Below are 14,438 nucleotides of genomic sequence, written 5' to 3' on the forward strand. Positions count from 1 at the left end.
CAAAAGGCCATCCCCTGGAACCGCCTTCATTGATTGGAAGGAAGCAGGAAAATGGAAGAGGGAGATTCCAGTCTGGTCAGCTTCTAAGGCTGGCTCCCTAGCCCTTCCAGTTCAAGGAGACGAAGGTAGCTGGCCATCTCTTCTGTCTCTTTAATTTCTGGAAATAGCCATGGATGGTGATACAGTTTGAATCTCAGCCATGGGATGGAAGTGAGGGATATAGCTTTTTCCTCTTATCACTTTCAAATGGGACAGGGATGATTTGCTCAAGTCCAGGGGTCTGCAACCTGCGGCTCTCCAGATGTTCATGGACTACAGTGGCGTAGGAGGTTAAGAGCTTGTGTTTCTAATCTGGACTACAGGAGCAGCAGTGGCGTAGGAGGTTAAGAGCTCGTGTATCTAATCTGGAGGAACCGGGTTTGATTCCCAGCTCTGCCGCCTGAGCTGTGGAGGTTTATCTGGGGAATTCAGTTTAGCCTGTACACTCCCACACACGGCAGCTGGGTGACCTTGGGCTAGTCACAGCTCTATGGAGCTCTCTCAGCCCCACCTACCTCACAGGGTGTTTGTTGTGAGGGGGGAAGGGCAAAGAGATTGTAAGCCCCTTTGAGTCTCCTGCAGGAGAGAAAGGGGGGATATAAATCCAAACTCCTCCTCCTCCTCCTCCTCCTCTCCTCCTCCTCCTCTTCTTCTTCTACAAATTGGCCATGCTGGCGGGGGCTGATGGGATTTGTAGTCCATGAATATCTGGAGAGCTGCAGGTTGCAGACCCCTGCCTCATCTCACCCCCCTCCCCAATTAAAATTAAAGCATCAGAACATTATCAAATTGCCATCTGTTGCAATTAAATCAATAGTTCTCAAACTTTTTGAAAGAAGAAACTGGAAGAAATAGTTCATCCCATCACACTGAATGGGCCATACTTGTCAGCAAACATACTTGAATATTGCTGCTGTGTGTGGATGAAACATGACAAGGTTTGAATGGGAATATCATGCAGAGCCTCACCGTTTCAGTTCTGTTTCAGCTGCTTGCTGAAGAGGAGTCATACATCAATGCAAAGCAAACTTTGTGTGGGTATTTCTCTGCAGGGGCCTACAGTTTGAATGAAAAGTGACTGATTTTTCTATGCCACGTGTGCTATGCTCCAAAGTCATAGAAAACTAATGAAAGACAACAAAGACATTTTTCTTGACACTTGTGGAAGGAACAAATCAATTTTGTTCTACTGGAATGTTAAAAGTTATCCCTTAAAAGTCCCAAGTTGCCTGTGCTGCCACACTCCAGGCTCCTACCCACTATCATTGGGATAATGGGAGCAAACGGAGGGACCGCATTACGTGATGCTGTGATGTTACTTCTGGGTATGCAGCCAGAAGTGACATCACAGCATCACATGGCCCCAGTTTCCAAATCTTCTGCCTCCACAGTGCTCCTGTTGACAGAAAGTACATTATTATTATTGATTCTTTGTAGCTACTTTATCATAATCTAGCAATGAGCATATATCTCAAGTGACGCCTCTCTCTTTTTTTAAAAAAACAGACCCTGCTGTCCCTTTTGTTCCTACACCACCAGAAGACCAAATCATTTTCATCACAGATGACGACGATTCCTCGGTCATCCCTTGCCGCACAAGTGATCAAAACGCTCAAGTAACCCTCATGAACAACGAAGGGAAAATCATATATGCCTTTTATGACAACAAACAGGGTTTCATTGGAAACTTCTCTGCAGGCTCCTACGTGTGCAAGACCACAGTAAAGGCGGTAGAGGTCCTCTCCAGTGAATTTATTGTCTACGTTTACAGAGGTACTCCTTTACATAGTTTTTCAAGGGAAGGGTCCATTAATGAACTTGAAGACTCCTCCTATGCCAGTGGTGGCGAACCTATGGCACGTATGCTGCGGGCACGCATGCATGCGGAGGGTGCACACAGTACCTGCTGGAGGCTGGAGCAGGCTGACTGCTCCTGCTCGAGGGGTTGAACAAGCAAAATGTGTTCCTTTCCAAACACCGGGGAAATGCTCAGACCCAAGTTTTTTGCCGATCGCCTGGGCAGCTCAAGCCCAGGATGGAGGAACCGAGATGCATTTAGGATTTTTTTTTAAAGCACACCAAGGTCTTTGCTAGAACTGCTTTTATTTTTCTGTTCCTGTTGCATTTGTGTGGGAAGTCAAGATCCTTTACCTGGGAGTAAGCTCAGTTGCTGGCAATGGGGCTTGCTTTTGAGTAAACCCTCCTAGGGTCGTGAGTCACCTGTCTGAAGCGTTGCACGGTTGTTTCACCAAGCTTACTCCCAAGTAACACAAGCTTCGGAGCCAACCGTTTTTTCTAAACTAAAATCTCAGTATTCAGGTTAAATTGCTGTATTGGCACTTTGCGATAAATAAGTGGGTTTTGGGTTGCAATTTGGGCACTCGGTCTCGAAAAGGTTCACTATCACTGTCCTATGAAGGATGTCATTGTTGATGTTTTAGGGCAAGGTAAACATGCAGTACACATTAGAAAAAGGGTCTCTTTTGAATTTGTTTCTACTATGAAAACAGTAAGGTCACCCTCTGACAAGGTAGATGTCTCGAGGACTCCCCAGCAATAAAGGAAAAATATGGTTTTGAAAATTTATGGAAAGGGGAATAATCGTTTTCATCAGGACTGAGCTTGTTCCTTGAGGCTTTGAACATGGATAGCTGTTGAGAGACAATTTAAAAGCTGAGGAAGACAAGAAAACAAGTCTACTTGAGCCCTGAGCATTTTCCGGAGAGCATTTCCTGCATGTGTGTTCAGGGAAAATTCCTTGTAGTCCTTGCCCATGATTTCTTGTGAACCTTTTGCTTATTTTTCGGGCAGACTTCATGGTCAAGTGATTGTAGTGAAGACAGAGAAATTGGACTGTGCCCACAGATAAAATTGCAGGTTCTGGAAACTCAGGGGACCGCCTTGATGTGCACAGAAATATTTTTAAATTTAAAAATATCTCCCAGAGGTCTGATCAGAACTGAATAGACTTAATTCCCTCAGAAAAACCAACTGAAAGTCACTCAAGTGTGGCAGGAACAGCAATAGTATGGAGTGTGGCCTGTTCAGTCCCTGAAAACCTGATAGTATCATGGAAAGGGGGAGGATTCGGGATGAGGGAAGGAACTTTCCAAGTAATTTATTCCCTTACCTTGTGGTTCTCAAACATGTGTTCAGCCCAGATGCTGGTGACTGTTTCTCTCAGCTATTCTTCATTACCAAGGTTATAGCTGATGTTTGACCAAGTCACAGCTGCTTGCAACATGTGGAAAAGTTTAAGAGGTACTAGGCCAGAGCAGACTTTAAAAGTCAACAAGCCTAGAGTGAATTTGAAAAAGAGAGAATAAATACAGTCCTCTCACAATACAGAATACCTGAAAGAAATTGTTTTGAATGCAGACCATACTTTCCTGAAGGACCACTGATTTATCCCTTTTCCTCACTAAGGCAAAGAGTTGCTTTCAAAATTTACTCTGTTAATATTGTTCGAAATAGCCTCTGTAATGTGCATAACATTTCTTAAAGACTTCTTAATTTTTTTCTTTCTGTTTCTAGCTACTTCACAGCTTCCTGTTGAAATTGGGTCCCTCAAGACTGTGTATAAAACTGGAGAAACTATTGATGTAACTTGTGTGGTCTTTGATAATGAACTGGTGAACTTGGAGTGGAGTTATCCAGGGAAAGTGGTAAATACCCCCTTTTGTTCTTGAGCAAATCACCAGAGAAAGCTTTGGGTGGGGTTTTTTAGTTGTTTTTAATTCCTGGAATTGAGACAGATGAAGAGAGAGCAATTTTTTGTCACATTCACTCAGTACCAAGACTTCATTGTGCGCAAACACACAGGACTTTACAAGTGTTTATGAGGAGATGAGGACCATATGAGGTTGACAGGAAGTGGGGCCATGGTTGTACAGTAATAACACCCACTTTAACATACAGTCTGGAAAGCATAACAACAAAAACAGAGTGTTTGTAAAGTCACCCACACATTAATGTTCCTGTATGGCCTCAGAAATGACTCCAAGTCACATCTGAGAATTTGATTCTTCTCTAAGGTCCATTGGTGATTACAGATCTCCACAGCTGCAAAGTTTCTAAGCTTGTCTTGAACCAGTCGCAACCTCACAACCTATATCACAAAATGGCTGCCAAAAAACCCGATGCTAATTTTGTGTACTCTCCTCTCTGGTGCTCAATGGAGGGATGAGATAAATTATTAGAATGTTCATCATAGCCACCTTATGTGTAAGGAGAGAACAAATTCAAGTTCGTATTTGAGCAAAATGAAGTTGTGTTTCATAGGCTCATTCCGCACATGCAGAATAATGTACTTTCAAACTGCTTTCAATGCTCTTTGAAGCTGTGCGGAATGGCAAAATCCACTTGCAAACAGTTGTGAAAGTGGTTTGAAAATGCATTATTTTGCGTGTGCGGAAGGAGCCATACATTGCTATGACAAGATCTTATTAACCCACTCAAGCACCCAAAATTTTTTGTCCAGTCGTCTTTGCTGGCAAAATCTCATCCCCCCCCCCCCCCACAGCAGCCATATGGAGGCAACCATTGGAAGTATATTATTTGCTGGGGTTATTCATAGCAAAGTGTTTTAGGGTTACAGTTTATGTTACAGGATTACCATAACTGAAGTTTCATTTAATATAATGTGACCTATATAAAAACTGATTATGAAAATATTTTACTCTTTTTGTGTGATCTTTGGCAATTTTCATAAAGCCCCATCACTGCTCTCTCCATTGTTTCTCACCATTTAGATCTATTAGAACTCATCTATTTCTTGAATAATTTTTCCATTGATAATGTGTCGTCAGTGTACTTAGAAAGGTGCAGTGGCACCTTACAATGGCACAGTTAGAGAGATGTCAGATTACCCACTTTGGCCACACCTTTCAGGTACTTATTGTGACTAGAAACACTTTTGCTCTTTTCTAAAAGCCCCATCCAGAAAGCCCCAGCAGGCAGGGACAGGGCCACCCCAGCATCACACCGCACTGGTGGGCCTGGGTGACGGTAGTGGCTTCCTAGCCAGGTGCTGGGGAGCTGCGCAGTGCCTGGCCGTCAAGGTAAGTAAACCCCCTGCTGGCACATTTGGCCCTTGTACTGGCGGCATGGGCACCCATTCCGGCACTGGGCTGTGCTGGCTCCAGAGAAGAAGAAGAAGAAGAAGAAGAAGAAGAGGAAGAGGAAGAGGAAGAGGAAGAGGAAGAGGAAGAGGAGTTTGGATTTATATCCCCCCTTTCTCTCCTGTAGGAGACTCAAAAAGGCTTACAATCTCCTTGCCCTTCCCCCCTCACAACAAACACCCTGTGAGGTGGGTGGGGCTGAGAGAGCTCCGAGAAGCTGTGACTAGCCCAAGGTCAGCCAGCTGGTGTGTGTGGGAGTGCACAGGCTAATCTGAATTCCCCAGATAAGCCTCCACAGCTCAGGCGGCAGAGCTGGGAATCAAACCCGGTTCCTCCAGATCAGAGTGCACCTGCTCTTAGCCACTGCTCTTAGCCACTACACCACTGCTGATCTCCCCCTGGACTGGGTTGTCCGAGTTGCAAATTGAAGTGGCCCAAATTGAAGTGGCCCAATAAGGCCCACCAGAGAGAGAATTTCAGAGAACAGGCACCAATGTACAAAAAAATTCTACCTGTCTCTTTCAGATTCTCAGATAAACAAATGTGCTTCCTCTGAAGATCAGGGAGGCAGAGAAGGGTTCATCAGATTACAAAATTATTTGCTGTTTGGGTAGGTTGTTTAACAAAGATGACTTTTCCTCTTTTCCAAATGCAGAAGAACAAAGGTATAATCACAGTTGAAGACATCAAAATTCCATCCCAGAAGCTGGTGTATAGCTTGAACATCCCAAATGCTTCAGTAGAAGACACTGGAGATTACGAATGTGCTGCCCAACATGTGACCAACGATATTGCAAAAATCCAAAAAATAGTAATCACAGTTTATGGTACAATCTGTTTCTTGTTTCCTTAAGATTCCCAGTTTACCAACCCAATGACCCATTATTAAGAAATACTTATGGAGATGTTTAATTTCACAGACAAAGGATTCATTCGCCTGGAGCCTCATTTTCACCTCCTGGAAGACGTCAATCTACATGGAGTGAAAAATTTCATTCTTGATGTGCATGCATACCCAGCTCCCAAAATGCTCTGGCTAAAGAATAATGTGACTCTGTTTGAGAATCTCACAGAAATTGTCACCAGTTCCAAGCAGATTAGCGAAACAAGGTAAAAAAAATTGTTTGCCTGTAGATGCCTTAACAGTTCAGTTCTCTGTCAGTCAAAAGTATTTCCTCATAAATCTTGGGGCTTAATTCAGTAAAATCCTTTATTTGGAATTCAGTGAAAAGGGGGAGAATCAAGTTTTGTCACTCAAAAATTATGGACCTTTTGACTCTTCATTCCTTCTTTGAAATACAGTTTACCGTAGCTGCAAACTGCTTTTAATAGTCTTTGGCTCATTCTGCACAGCAGATTTATAACGAGTTGCAATCGTTATAAATGAATTCCCAAGGAAAACAAATTCATTTATAATGAATGCAACTCATTATGTAATTGCTGCGTGGAATCCACGTTACTTTCTTGACAGGGAATCATCGGAACAGCAGAGCTGTGGGAGAGCCTTAGAGTCAAACTCCATGTTACGTTTTCTTTTGTATTCATTCTGAAATACTTTTTTTCTTTCCAAATGTGTCTGCTTTTTTCAAGGAGGAAGATGGTCACTCCTTTCTTTTCCTGCTGTTTTCTCAGTGAATTGTTGTCTCTGACTTCCTTGGGGGAATCTTATGGGTGTACATCCCATAAGGGACTCTTTAGTTTGGAGAGGAGACGGCTGAGGGGGGATATGATTGAAGTCTATAAAATTATGCATGGGGTAGAAAATGTATCAAATCATCTAAATTACATTGGTGTAATGTCTGAGGCTCATGAGAAGTTGTTCATATCAGCTTTAATTAACATATGGATATCACAATAGGTCTCCAGAAAGTTTGTGTATAATTTATCCTAACTTAGTGTATTGGATGCCTTGTTGTACTGTTGTTTATGAAACGAACATACTGTATGTAGAATTATTTATGCCTAATAAAGGTTTACTGTACTGGGTAGAAAATGTTGACAGAGAGAAATTTTTCTCTCTTTCTCACAATACTAGAACCAGGGGGCATTCATTGAAAATGCTGGGGGGAAGAATTAGGACTAATAAAAGGAAACACTTCTTCACACAACGTGTGATTGGTGTTTGGAATATGCTGCCACAGGAGGTGGTGATGGCCACTAACCTGGATAGCTTTAAAAAGGGCTTGGACAGATTTATGGAGGAGAAGTCGATCTATGGCTACCAATCTTGATCCTCCTTGATCTGAGATTGCAAATGCCTTAGCAGACCAGGTGCTCAGGAGCAGCAGCAGCAGAAGGCCATTGTTTTCACATCCTGCATGTGAGCTCCCAAAGGCACCTGGTGGGCCATTGCGAGAAGCAGAATGCTGGACTAGATGGACTCTGGTCTGATCCAGCAGGCTAGTTCTTATGTTCTTATGTTCTCAGTCAGATGACTTTCCTGCTACCCAGAAAGCATCAGGAAGAAATTGTTAAATACAGCCCTCCATTCACCTCCTTGAAAAAGCAGTCCCAGTGGCTGCAACTGGGAAAGAAAAGAAAGACTTTAAAAATTAACTCAGAAGAAAACACATGGTTTAATAGAGAAGTCACGTCATTCCCATAAAACCAGTGTTCCCAACATTCATTACAGGAAGCCGTAACACTCAACCTGAGTAAAATGGATTAAAGTTTGTGGGGTGGGCATGTTTCTATAAATTGTCCATGTTTTCCACTGGGTGATATACATCGTTTTTTCCTTTGGAAACTCTGCAACGTGATTTCATCTCTCTGTGAAAAATTACCTGGGCTGATTATCCCCCTGTGTTTTGGAGCATAATTTTTTACTTTCTTTCATCAAGCTGTGATATCTTATAGTTCACAAACATAATTCACTAGCTCAGTGGTACTCAGCCTTTTTAATCTTGTGGGCACCTTTGGGATTTCTGATACATGGCAGTGGGCACAGTCACAAAATGGCTGCCACAACAGGTGGAGCCAACCATCAAATATCAAGGAATGAGGTTATATATAACGCTAATAGTAACTAATCTACATTTCAAACACAAACTGTTCCATGAGATGCATTTTAATCTGCACAGTCAATCAGAAGCACTGTTGGGCAAAAGTCCCATCTAGTCCCACCCACTGCTCAAAAGTGATTGGTGGGTGCCATGACATCCATTGACATTTGGGGACCCTGGCACTACTTGAACTGAACCAATTTACTATCTTTCCAGTACAGAGCCATTTCTAGATATTTAGGCCCCTTCTGCAGATGCAAAATAATGCACTGTCAATCCACTTTCAATGCACTTTGCAGATGGATTTTACTGTGTGGAATAGCAAAATCACAATTGTGAAAGTAGATTGAAAATGTATTATTTTGCATGTGCAGAAGGGGTCTCTGTTACCCCAAGCAAAGTGTAATGCTGCCACTATTCCTTGACCAACACAACACACTATTTGATTGGTTTAGCAATCTCACTGGGCAGTGAGGCATCTGTTTCATCTTATATTCTTCACTGACTTACAGAGTAGGCAGTTGCCTTTGTTTTAGCATTAGGTAACCAATGGTGCCATGCTAAGCAGATATAGGTTGTTCTATCTAAGCTAAGCCCACTGACTTCGATGGATTTAGAAGAGTGCATTTCAGTTTAAGATTGCACAGTAAATAGAGCATTTGTCCTTTTCTTCTAGATAATAGTCTCATTGAATTCCACTAAATTTCATTCAGCTACACAGGCTCAATGTCTCCCCCTCCCCAAATATGTGTTTCGTGGAAAAAAGCAACTTCAAAATGGTAATATTTCTTTGTAGTGAGTCTTCCCTAGATGTACTCTTTGCCCCTGGTTTTGCTCAGAATAAGACTTCTGTGCTGCTTTGCAAAAGTTAATGTGCTGTTATTTTCTTCATAGGTACCGAAGTGTATTAAAACTAATTCGTGCCAAAGAAGAAGACAACGGAAATTATACCATTGTAGTACAGAATGAAGATGAAATTCAAAGATATACTTTCTCTCTGCTCATACAGGGTAAGGCTATAAAGTGGTTACAATCCATGTTAAAAATAATAGAGAGGCAGAAATTAAACTGATGTTGTGGAGTTTGTTATACGTTTAAACATGTCTCAATCCATTGGCAAGCAACCAGATGTTGACTCCTCAGTTATGGTAGACAAACTGCTAGAGTCAGACAGAAATCCAACTTAAAATCCATAGCCATGAAACTCACTGACGGTGCCATCCTAAACAGACTTTCACCCTTATAAATCCATTGACTTCAGTGGACTTTGTGTGCATGTGTGAAAGTGTGTGGATTAACTCTGTTTAGGATTGCACATTGGGTCACTTTCAGCCAGTTATTCTCTAGTTTCTAGTTTTCTATATGCAGGGAGCTTTTTGTGTGGGAGCACACTTACTTCTGGGTAAATAGTTTCCAAGTCACATCATTTTTTTCCTCACTTGGTGCAAGGACCATTCTTCTCCCTATGGGATATAGTTCTTATTGAAGTAAATTAATTCCTAATTCCCACCAAAGATTCCTAATTCTTGACCACATTCATTTTTACTCCTGAGTTCAATGGGGTTTACCCCAAGTAATTGTGAAAGTTGAAGCTCAGCTGGTATTTTCCCCCAACACCCCTGGGCTAGAGCCTACTGATTGCACCTAAGTTATATAACTTACTCAAAGAACTCAAATTTTTTTGATGTCCTTGAAGGAATGTCTGAGTCTTCCAGTCAGTAAATAGTGCCTAGTTTTTTCCGCACATCAAGGATCTCATAAACTCATCCTGATTTATTCCTTTCCAGTTCCAGCTATAATTCAGGACCTGGTGGACATTCATCAAGGCTCAGCTGCACAGATAGTAAGATGCTTGGCAAAAGGGACACCTCTCCCAGATGTGGAATGGCTGGTTTGCAAGGACATTAAAAGGTAAGATTGTTCAAAACTGATCTTATTTGAATAGCACCAGCTTTATGGTGTAGTCTGAAATTTTTGAACATTGTAGATTTTTAGAAAAATTGTGCATGGGGTGACCTGATTTGGTCAGTTACCCAAGAGCGGAGTCACTACTTTGCACTGCACTCTAGTCATTTCTCAAATTTCTATTGTTTTGACTGTAGAGATTTGGAAAATCCCAGAGTATCACGCAATGCCATAATGTCACTTCCAAGTCAATGATTGTAAATGATGTTGTGCTGAAGCGCACCGTCAGTTTTTTTCCCCATTTTGCTCCTGATGCTGCCCCAAGCAGCGGTGGGAACCTGGAGGGATGGAGGTTCAGAGGTTGCCTGGCAACCTGGCAAAGCCACTAAAGCCCCAAATTCCTCCATGTTGCATTTGGGGCTGCCTCAGGAAGGGGGAGGTGAGAAAATAACAAGAAACAGTCCAAATGTGGAAATGCTTCATTGGATCCAAGCCCAGATATGGTCAAAGCAGAAATATTGTTCTGCCTCATGGGAATCCTTGGTCCCCGGTACTAGCAGCTCTTTTTACATCCGTTAATCAAACAGCTCTTGTACCATCAGATTGGACCCATGCGATTATAATTCCTGTCTTCAAAAAGGGAGATTTTTGCTCCCTTCCAATTACCGTCCGATTAGTTTATTGTCCATCACTGGCAAGGTATATGCAAAATATTTGCACAATAAACTCTCTTCATGGATTACAGAAAACAAAATCATTGGCCCAGAACAAATAGGATTTCAACATGGGAAATCTACTTTAGATCATTGTTTGATCCTTAGGACTCTCGTCACAAAATACACCAGCGGAAGCAAATCATCCCTGTTTGTATTTTGGACTTAAAGGGGCGTGACTGTCTCCAGAGATCTACTGTGGAGAAAACATTTAATCTAGGAATTGACAGAAGGCTACTTTGCGCCGTGGCCTTACATCATGAAGCACTACCTGTCAAGTCAAATGCTCTCCTGATGGTATACTTAGTCCTTATATACCAATTAACAGGGGTGTCAAACAGAGGGTATGTTTGGCCCCAAACTCTTTAATCTTTTTTAGTCGTGGCAGTGGAGGATTCCCTCGCACTGCCCTGCTTTGAATCATATGACCATACCTTTACTTTTGTATGCTGATGGCTATCGGCCTGCCATTACAAAATGGCTTGAAGCGCTTACTGGCAGCTGTGTTGAATATTGTAGTCATAATAACCTGGCGGCTTAATTTTGCAAGTCAAAAATAATGGTTTTGCTTGTTCTTGGGAGACCATTTGAGTTGGCCAATAAATAATGAACGGCAGACAGGTCAAACATTTTAAATACCTGGGTCTCCGTTTTAATTATAACTCCTCTTGGAGTTCACCCAAAGGAAATTGGCCATTAGGTCAGCAGCTTGGATGCAAGGCCATTGCTTATTTTAAGCACTAAAGGTCGTTTGTACCTGCAGCCATTACAAGGCATTTAATGCTAAAATCACCATGCAATTACTATCTGAGGAATCCCACTGTGGATACAAGCATGGAGCTGCGATATGGAAAAGAGGAGTTCAGTCATGCTTTCTCTATATGTTAGCGGCTTACCTCCTCAGTCCCATATGCTCGCGGTCTGTTTGGAGGTGGAGCCAGCATCTACTCCATACAAGAGCATGGTGCATGACCTTCCAATTCTGGATACGATTGTGCTTTAACAACTGTCACAAAGCTTTACCTACCAGGGCTCTTTCTGCATAGCCAAAACCCGAGTGGTGGTCCTTTGTTGGCCGAAATCCATGAAATGGGTCTATCCTTGGATGCATTGGTTTAATGAATGCCAATGAGCTAAAACTGACTATCAAAAGAGATTGTATGATCACGAGTATAGTCACCTGATGCAGCAGGCTAATAGCGGCTACTCTCCTTGCACTTGGGTATACCGTTAAAACCCTATACCATGGCCAAGTGTTTCCATTTCTGGTCTTAGAACCCAAGTGCGGCGAGCCCTGACCCTTGCCAGGTGCAATATTCTCCCTTCAGCTACCACTCCAGGGCAGAATGCAGAAAGTGCCTTTTAATGAAAGATTTTGTCCCTGCAGTTCAATACGAAGAATCAATCAACCATTGATATTACACTGCCCGTTACACAGTTTAGCCAGGAATAAATATCTGGCCAGTTTAAAACCCCATTGATAATATTAATCTATCAATTGTGGTAGCGATGTTGGATTGTGGTTCTGCACTAGGAGTGTATTAGGCGGCTAGCTAGCACGTATCTGTCATCAATAGCCGGTTATAACTGTACTGGAGATTGTATCATTACACTGAGGTCGCCATTTTTCTGGTATATTGCTGCTGTTTTAATTATGCCATTAAAGGTTTATATATATATATATGATATAGAACTTTGAGGATCACGTGCAATAAGGTTGAAAAGCTAGTGAAACCAGAGAGGGCAAACGTCAACATCTCTTAAGAAATATGCTCTTATACACAAAAAGTAGCTCTAAAAGATTTATTGTTTAAAAATGAAAGAGGCTGATTATACACAATGTGCTAGCTGCATGATGGGGGTGAATGTCTGTCACAGCAAGGTTTCTTGTATGGACCTGTTTCCTGGAGCCCATTTTCACTTTCCATTCTCTCCATGGCAAGCAACACCACTTTTAGCACAAACTTTTGATGTGTTTTATTGTCAGAGTCGGCAGATTTGCCAGTGAGTACGGCCTTGTCACGGACATCTTCCCTCTGCCCACAGCCAGCCTTCCCACTCCTTTGGGCCTCTTTGCATGCTTTGCCCCTTACACCTCCTCCATGCTGCTAGCTCCTGTCTGCTTCTCTGAGTGACATATTGAGAGATGGATGTCCACAGAGAGGGCTTTTGCAAGGAACAGTACAAGCTGGGAACCCTTTTGGCTCTACCTCACCCCCCTGCTCTGCTTCTGCCCTTCTCAAGGAGGGCTTTTAAAACTTTATTTCAGGCAAGACTGTTTTAAAACAATCCTCCTCTTGTGGCAGTGAGAGAAGAGAGTGTGGAAGGGAGGTAAAGAGAATATAAACTCTAGTGTTGAGACTCCTGAGTGTGATGAGATCTGTGCCTTTAAGGCTGTTAATGTACAGAGTTAAGAGAACTGGGAGAAAGCCTAGCAGAAAAACTGAGCTGTAGGCTGTGGGCTGCCTCCTCATATGTAAACAGAAAGACACAAGGAGACCTCACTACAGCCCCACTGCGCAGCTAACAGGTCCAAGGTAACTGTTCTATGTATAATGGGCCAGAAAGTAATGTTCAGGACAATCCTCACTATATTTGCACTTGCTCATCTCCAGATGCAGCAATGAAAGCTCATGGACTCTTTTGACTAACAATATCTCAGATATTACTATGGATGCTCACCTTGATGAGAAGAACACAGTTGAAAGTCAAGTGACCTTTCAGAAAGTGGAAGAGACATTAGCCGTCCGATGCTTGGCAAGGAACGACCTGGGTACCGTTACACGGGAACTGAAGCTTGTGGCACCTAGTAAGTTTATTTGGCAAGCCTAAGTAGATATACTGAGAAGTCAATCCCACATTATTTAGTAGAGCTTACTCTCAGGAAAGCATTCTTAGGATGCTAGCCTTTGTGTACATTAAAGGACCACTACTATCAGCTCCGCTTGCAGATTCTATACTGTTTGAAACAATGTATGCATCTGAATGTGATAGCAATTTTCTTTGAAATATGACTATAACATTAAATCGGGCCGAATGCAGTAAAACGTGATACTTCTGGCATGGATTTAGAAGGTTTAGAAGAGGTCGGTAAGAGATACATTGCATAGATCATTGTGGTTGTTTATAATGAGCTTTTAAAATTAATGTTGCTATATCTAAGGCTGTTCAAAAAACAGAACAAAGCAAGTTTCTTAATGTAGTAAAATACTGACTTGAGTAAACTGCATTTACTTAGTTGCTCCGAATGATCACTGTTTTAAACTAGGTTTCTTAAACTTGTTCACAATGTTTTCTTTCTCTTCTCTGTGTATAAAAAATATTGTGGACTAGGGATTCATTTTGCTGCTCAAGTCTATGAAAGATTATGCTGTAATAATAGAGCCATCCCGAGCAGTTACACCCTTCTAAGTTCATTGACCTCAATGGACTTAGAAGGGAGGGGGTAACCCTGTTTATGACTGCATTTTGTTTTCTCGCCTTAAAATAGTTTATAGAATATCAAGAACTAGAATAACCGGAGAGTTAATGTGAAGTCCTGGGACTGATGCTATTTCCTGCCTCCTCCCCCACAAATCTGTGACTTTCCACAACTTTCATCCATGGAGAGGGGAGCAATGTACAGAAGACTCTACTGGTATCACATGGGTGTTTAATCT

At 42.1% G+C, this 14,438-nt stretch overlaps 1 protein-coding gene across 4 annotated transcripts in view; it reads left to right on the top strand.

The window, feature by feature from the left end:
• Positions 1 to 14,438, top strand: part of PDGFRA (platelet derived growth factor receptor alpha) — a 66,167-nt gene that overhangs the window by 20,823 nt on the left and 30,906 nt on the right. For all 4 annotated transcript variants that reach the window (XM_048510154.1, XM_048510155.1, XM_048510153.1 and 1 more), the window contains exons 4-10: positions 1,546 to 1,812; positions 3,574 to 3,704; positions 5,815 to 5,986; positions 6,080 to 6,269; positions 9,056 to 9,171; positions 9,949 to 10,072; positions 13,395 to 13,588. In XM_048510154.1, coding sequence (XP_048366111.1) covers positions 1,546 to 1,812; positions 3,574 to 3,704; positions 5,815 to 5,986; positions 6,080 to 6,269; positions 9,056 to 9,171; positions 9,949 to 10,072; positions 13,395 to 13,588 — 1,194 coding nt within the window. The remainder of the gene's footprint in view (positions 1 to 1,545; positions 1,813 to 3,573; positions 3,705 to 5,814; positions 5,987 to 6,079; positions 6,270 to 9,055; positions 9,172 to 9,948; positions 10,073 to 13,394; positions 13,589 to 14,438) is intronic.

This window comes from Sphaerodactylus townsendi, linkage group LG10 (assembly GCF_021028975.2).
Source record: "Sphaerodactylus townsendi isolate TG3544 linkage group LG10, MPM_Stown_v2.3, whole genome shotgun sequence".
NCBI classification, from domain to species: domain Eukaryota; kingdom Metazoa; phylum Chordata; class Lepidosauria; order Squamata; family Sphaerodactylidae; genus Sphaerodactylus; species Sphaerodactylus townsendi.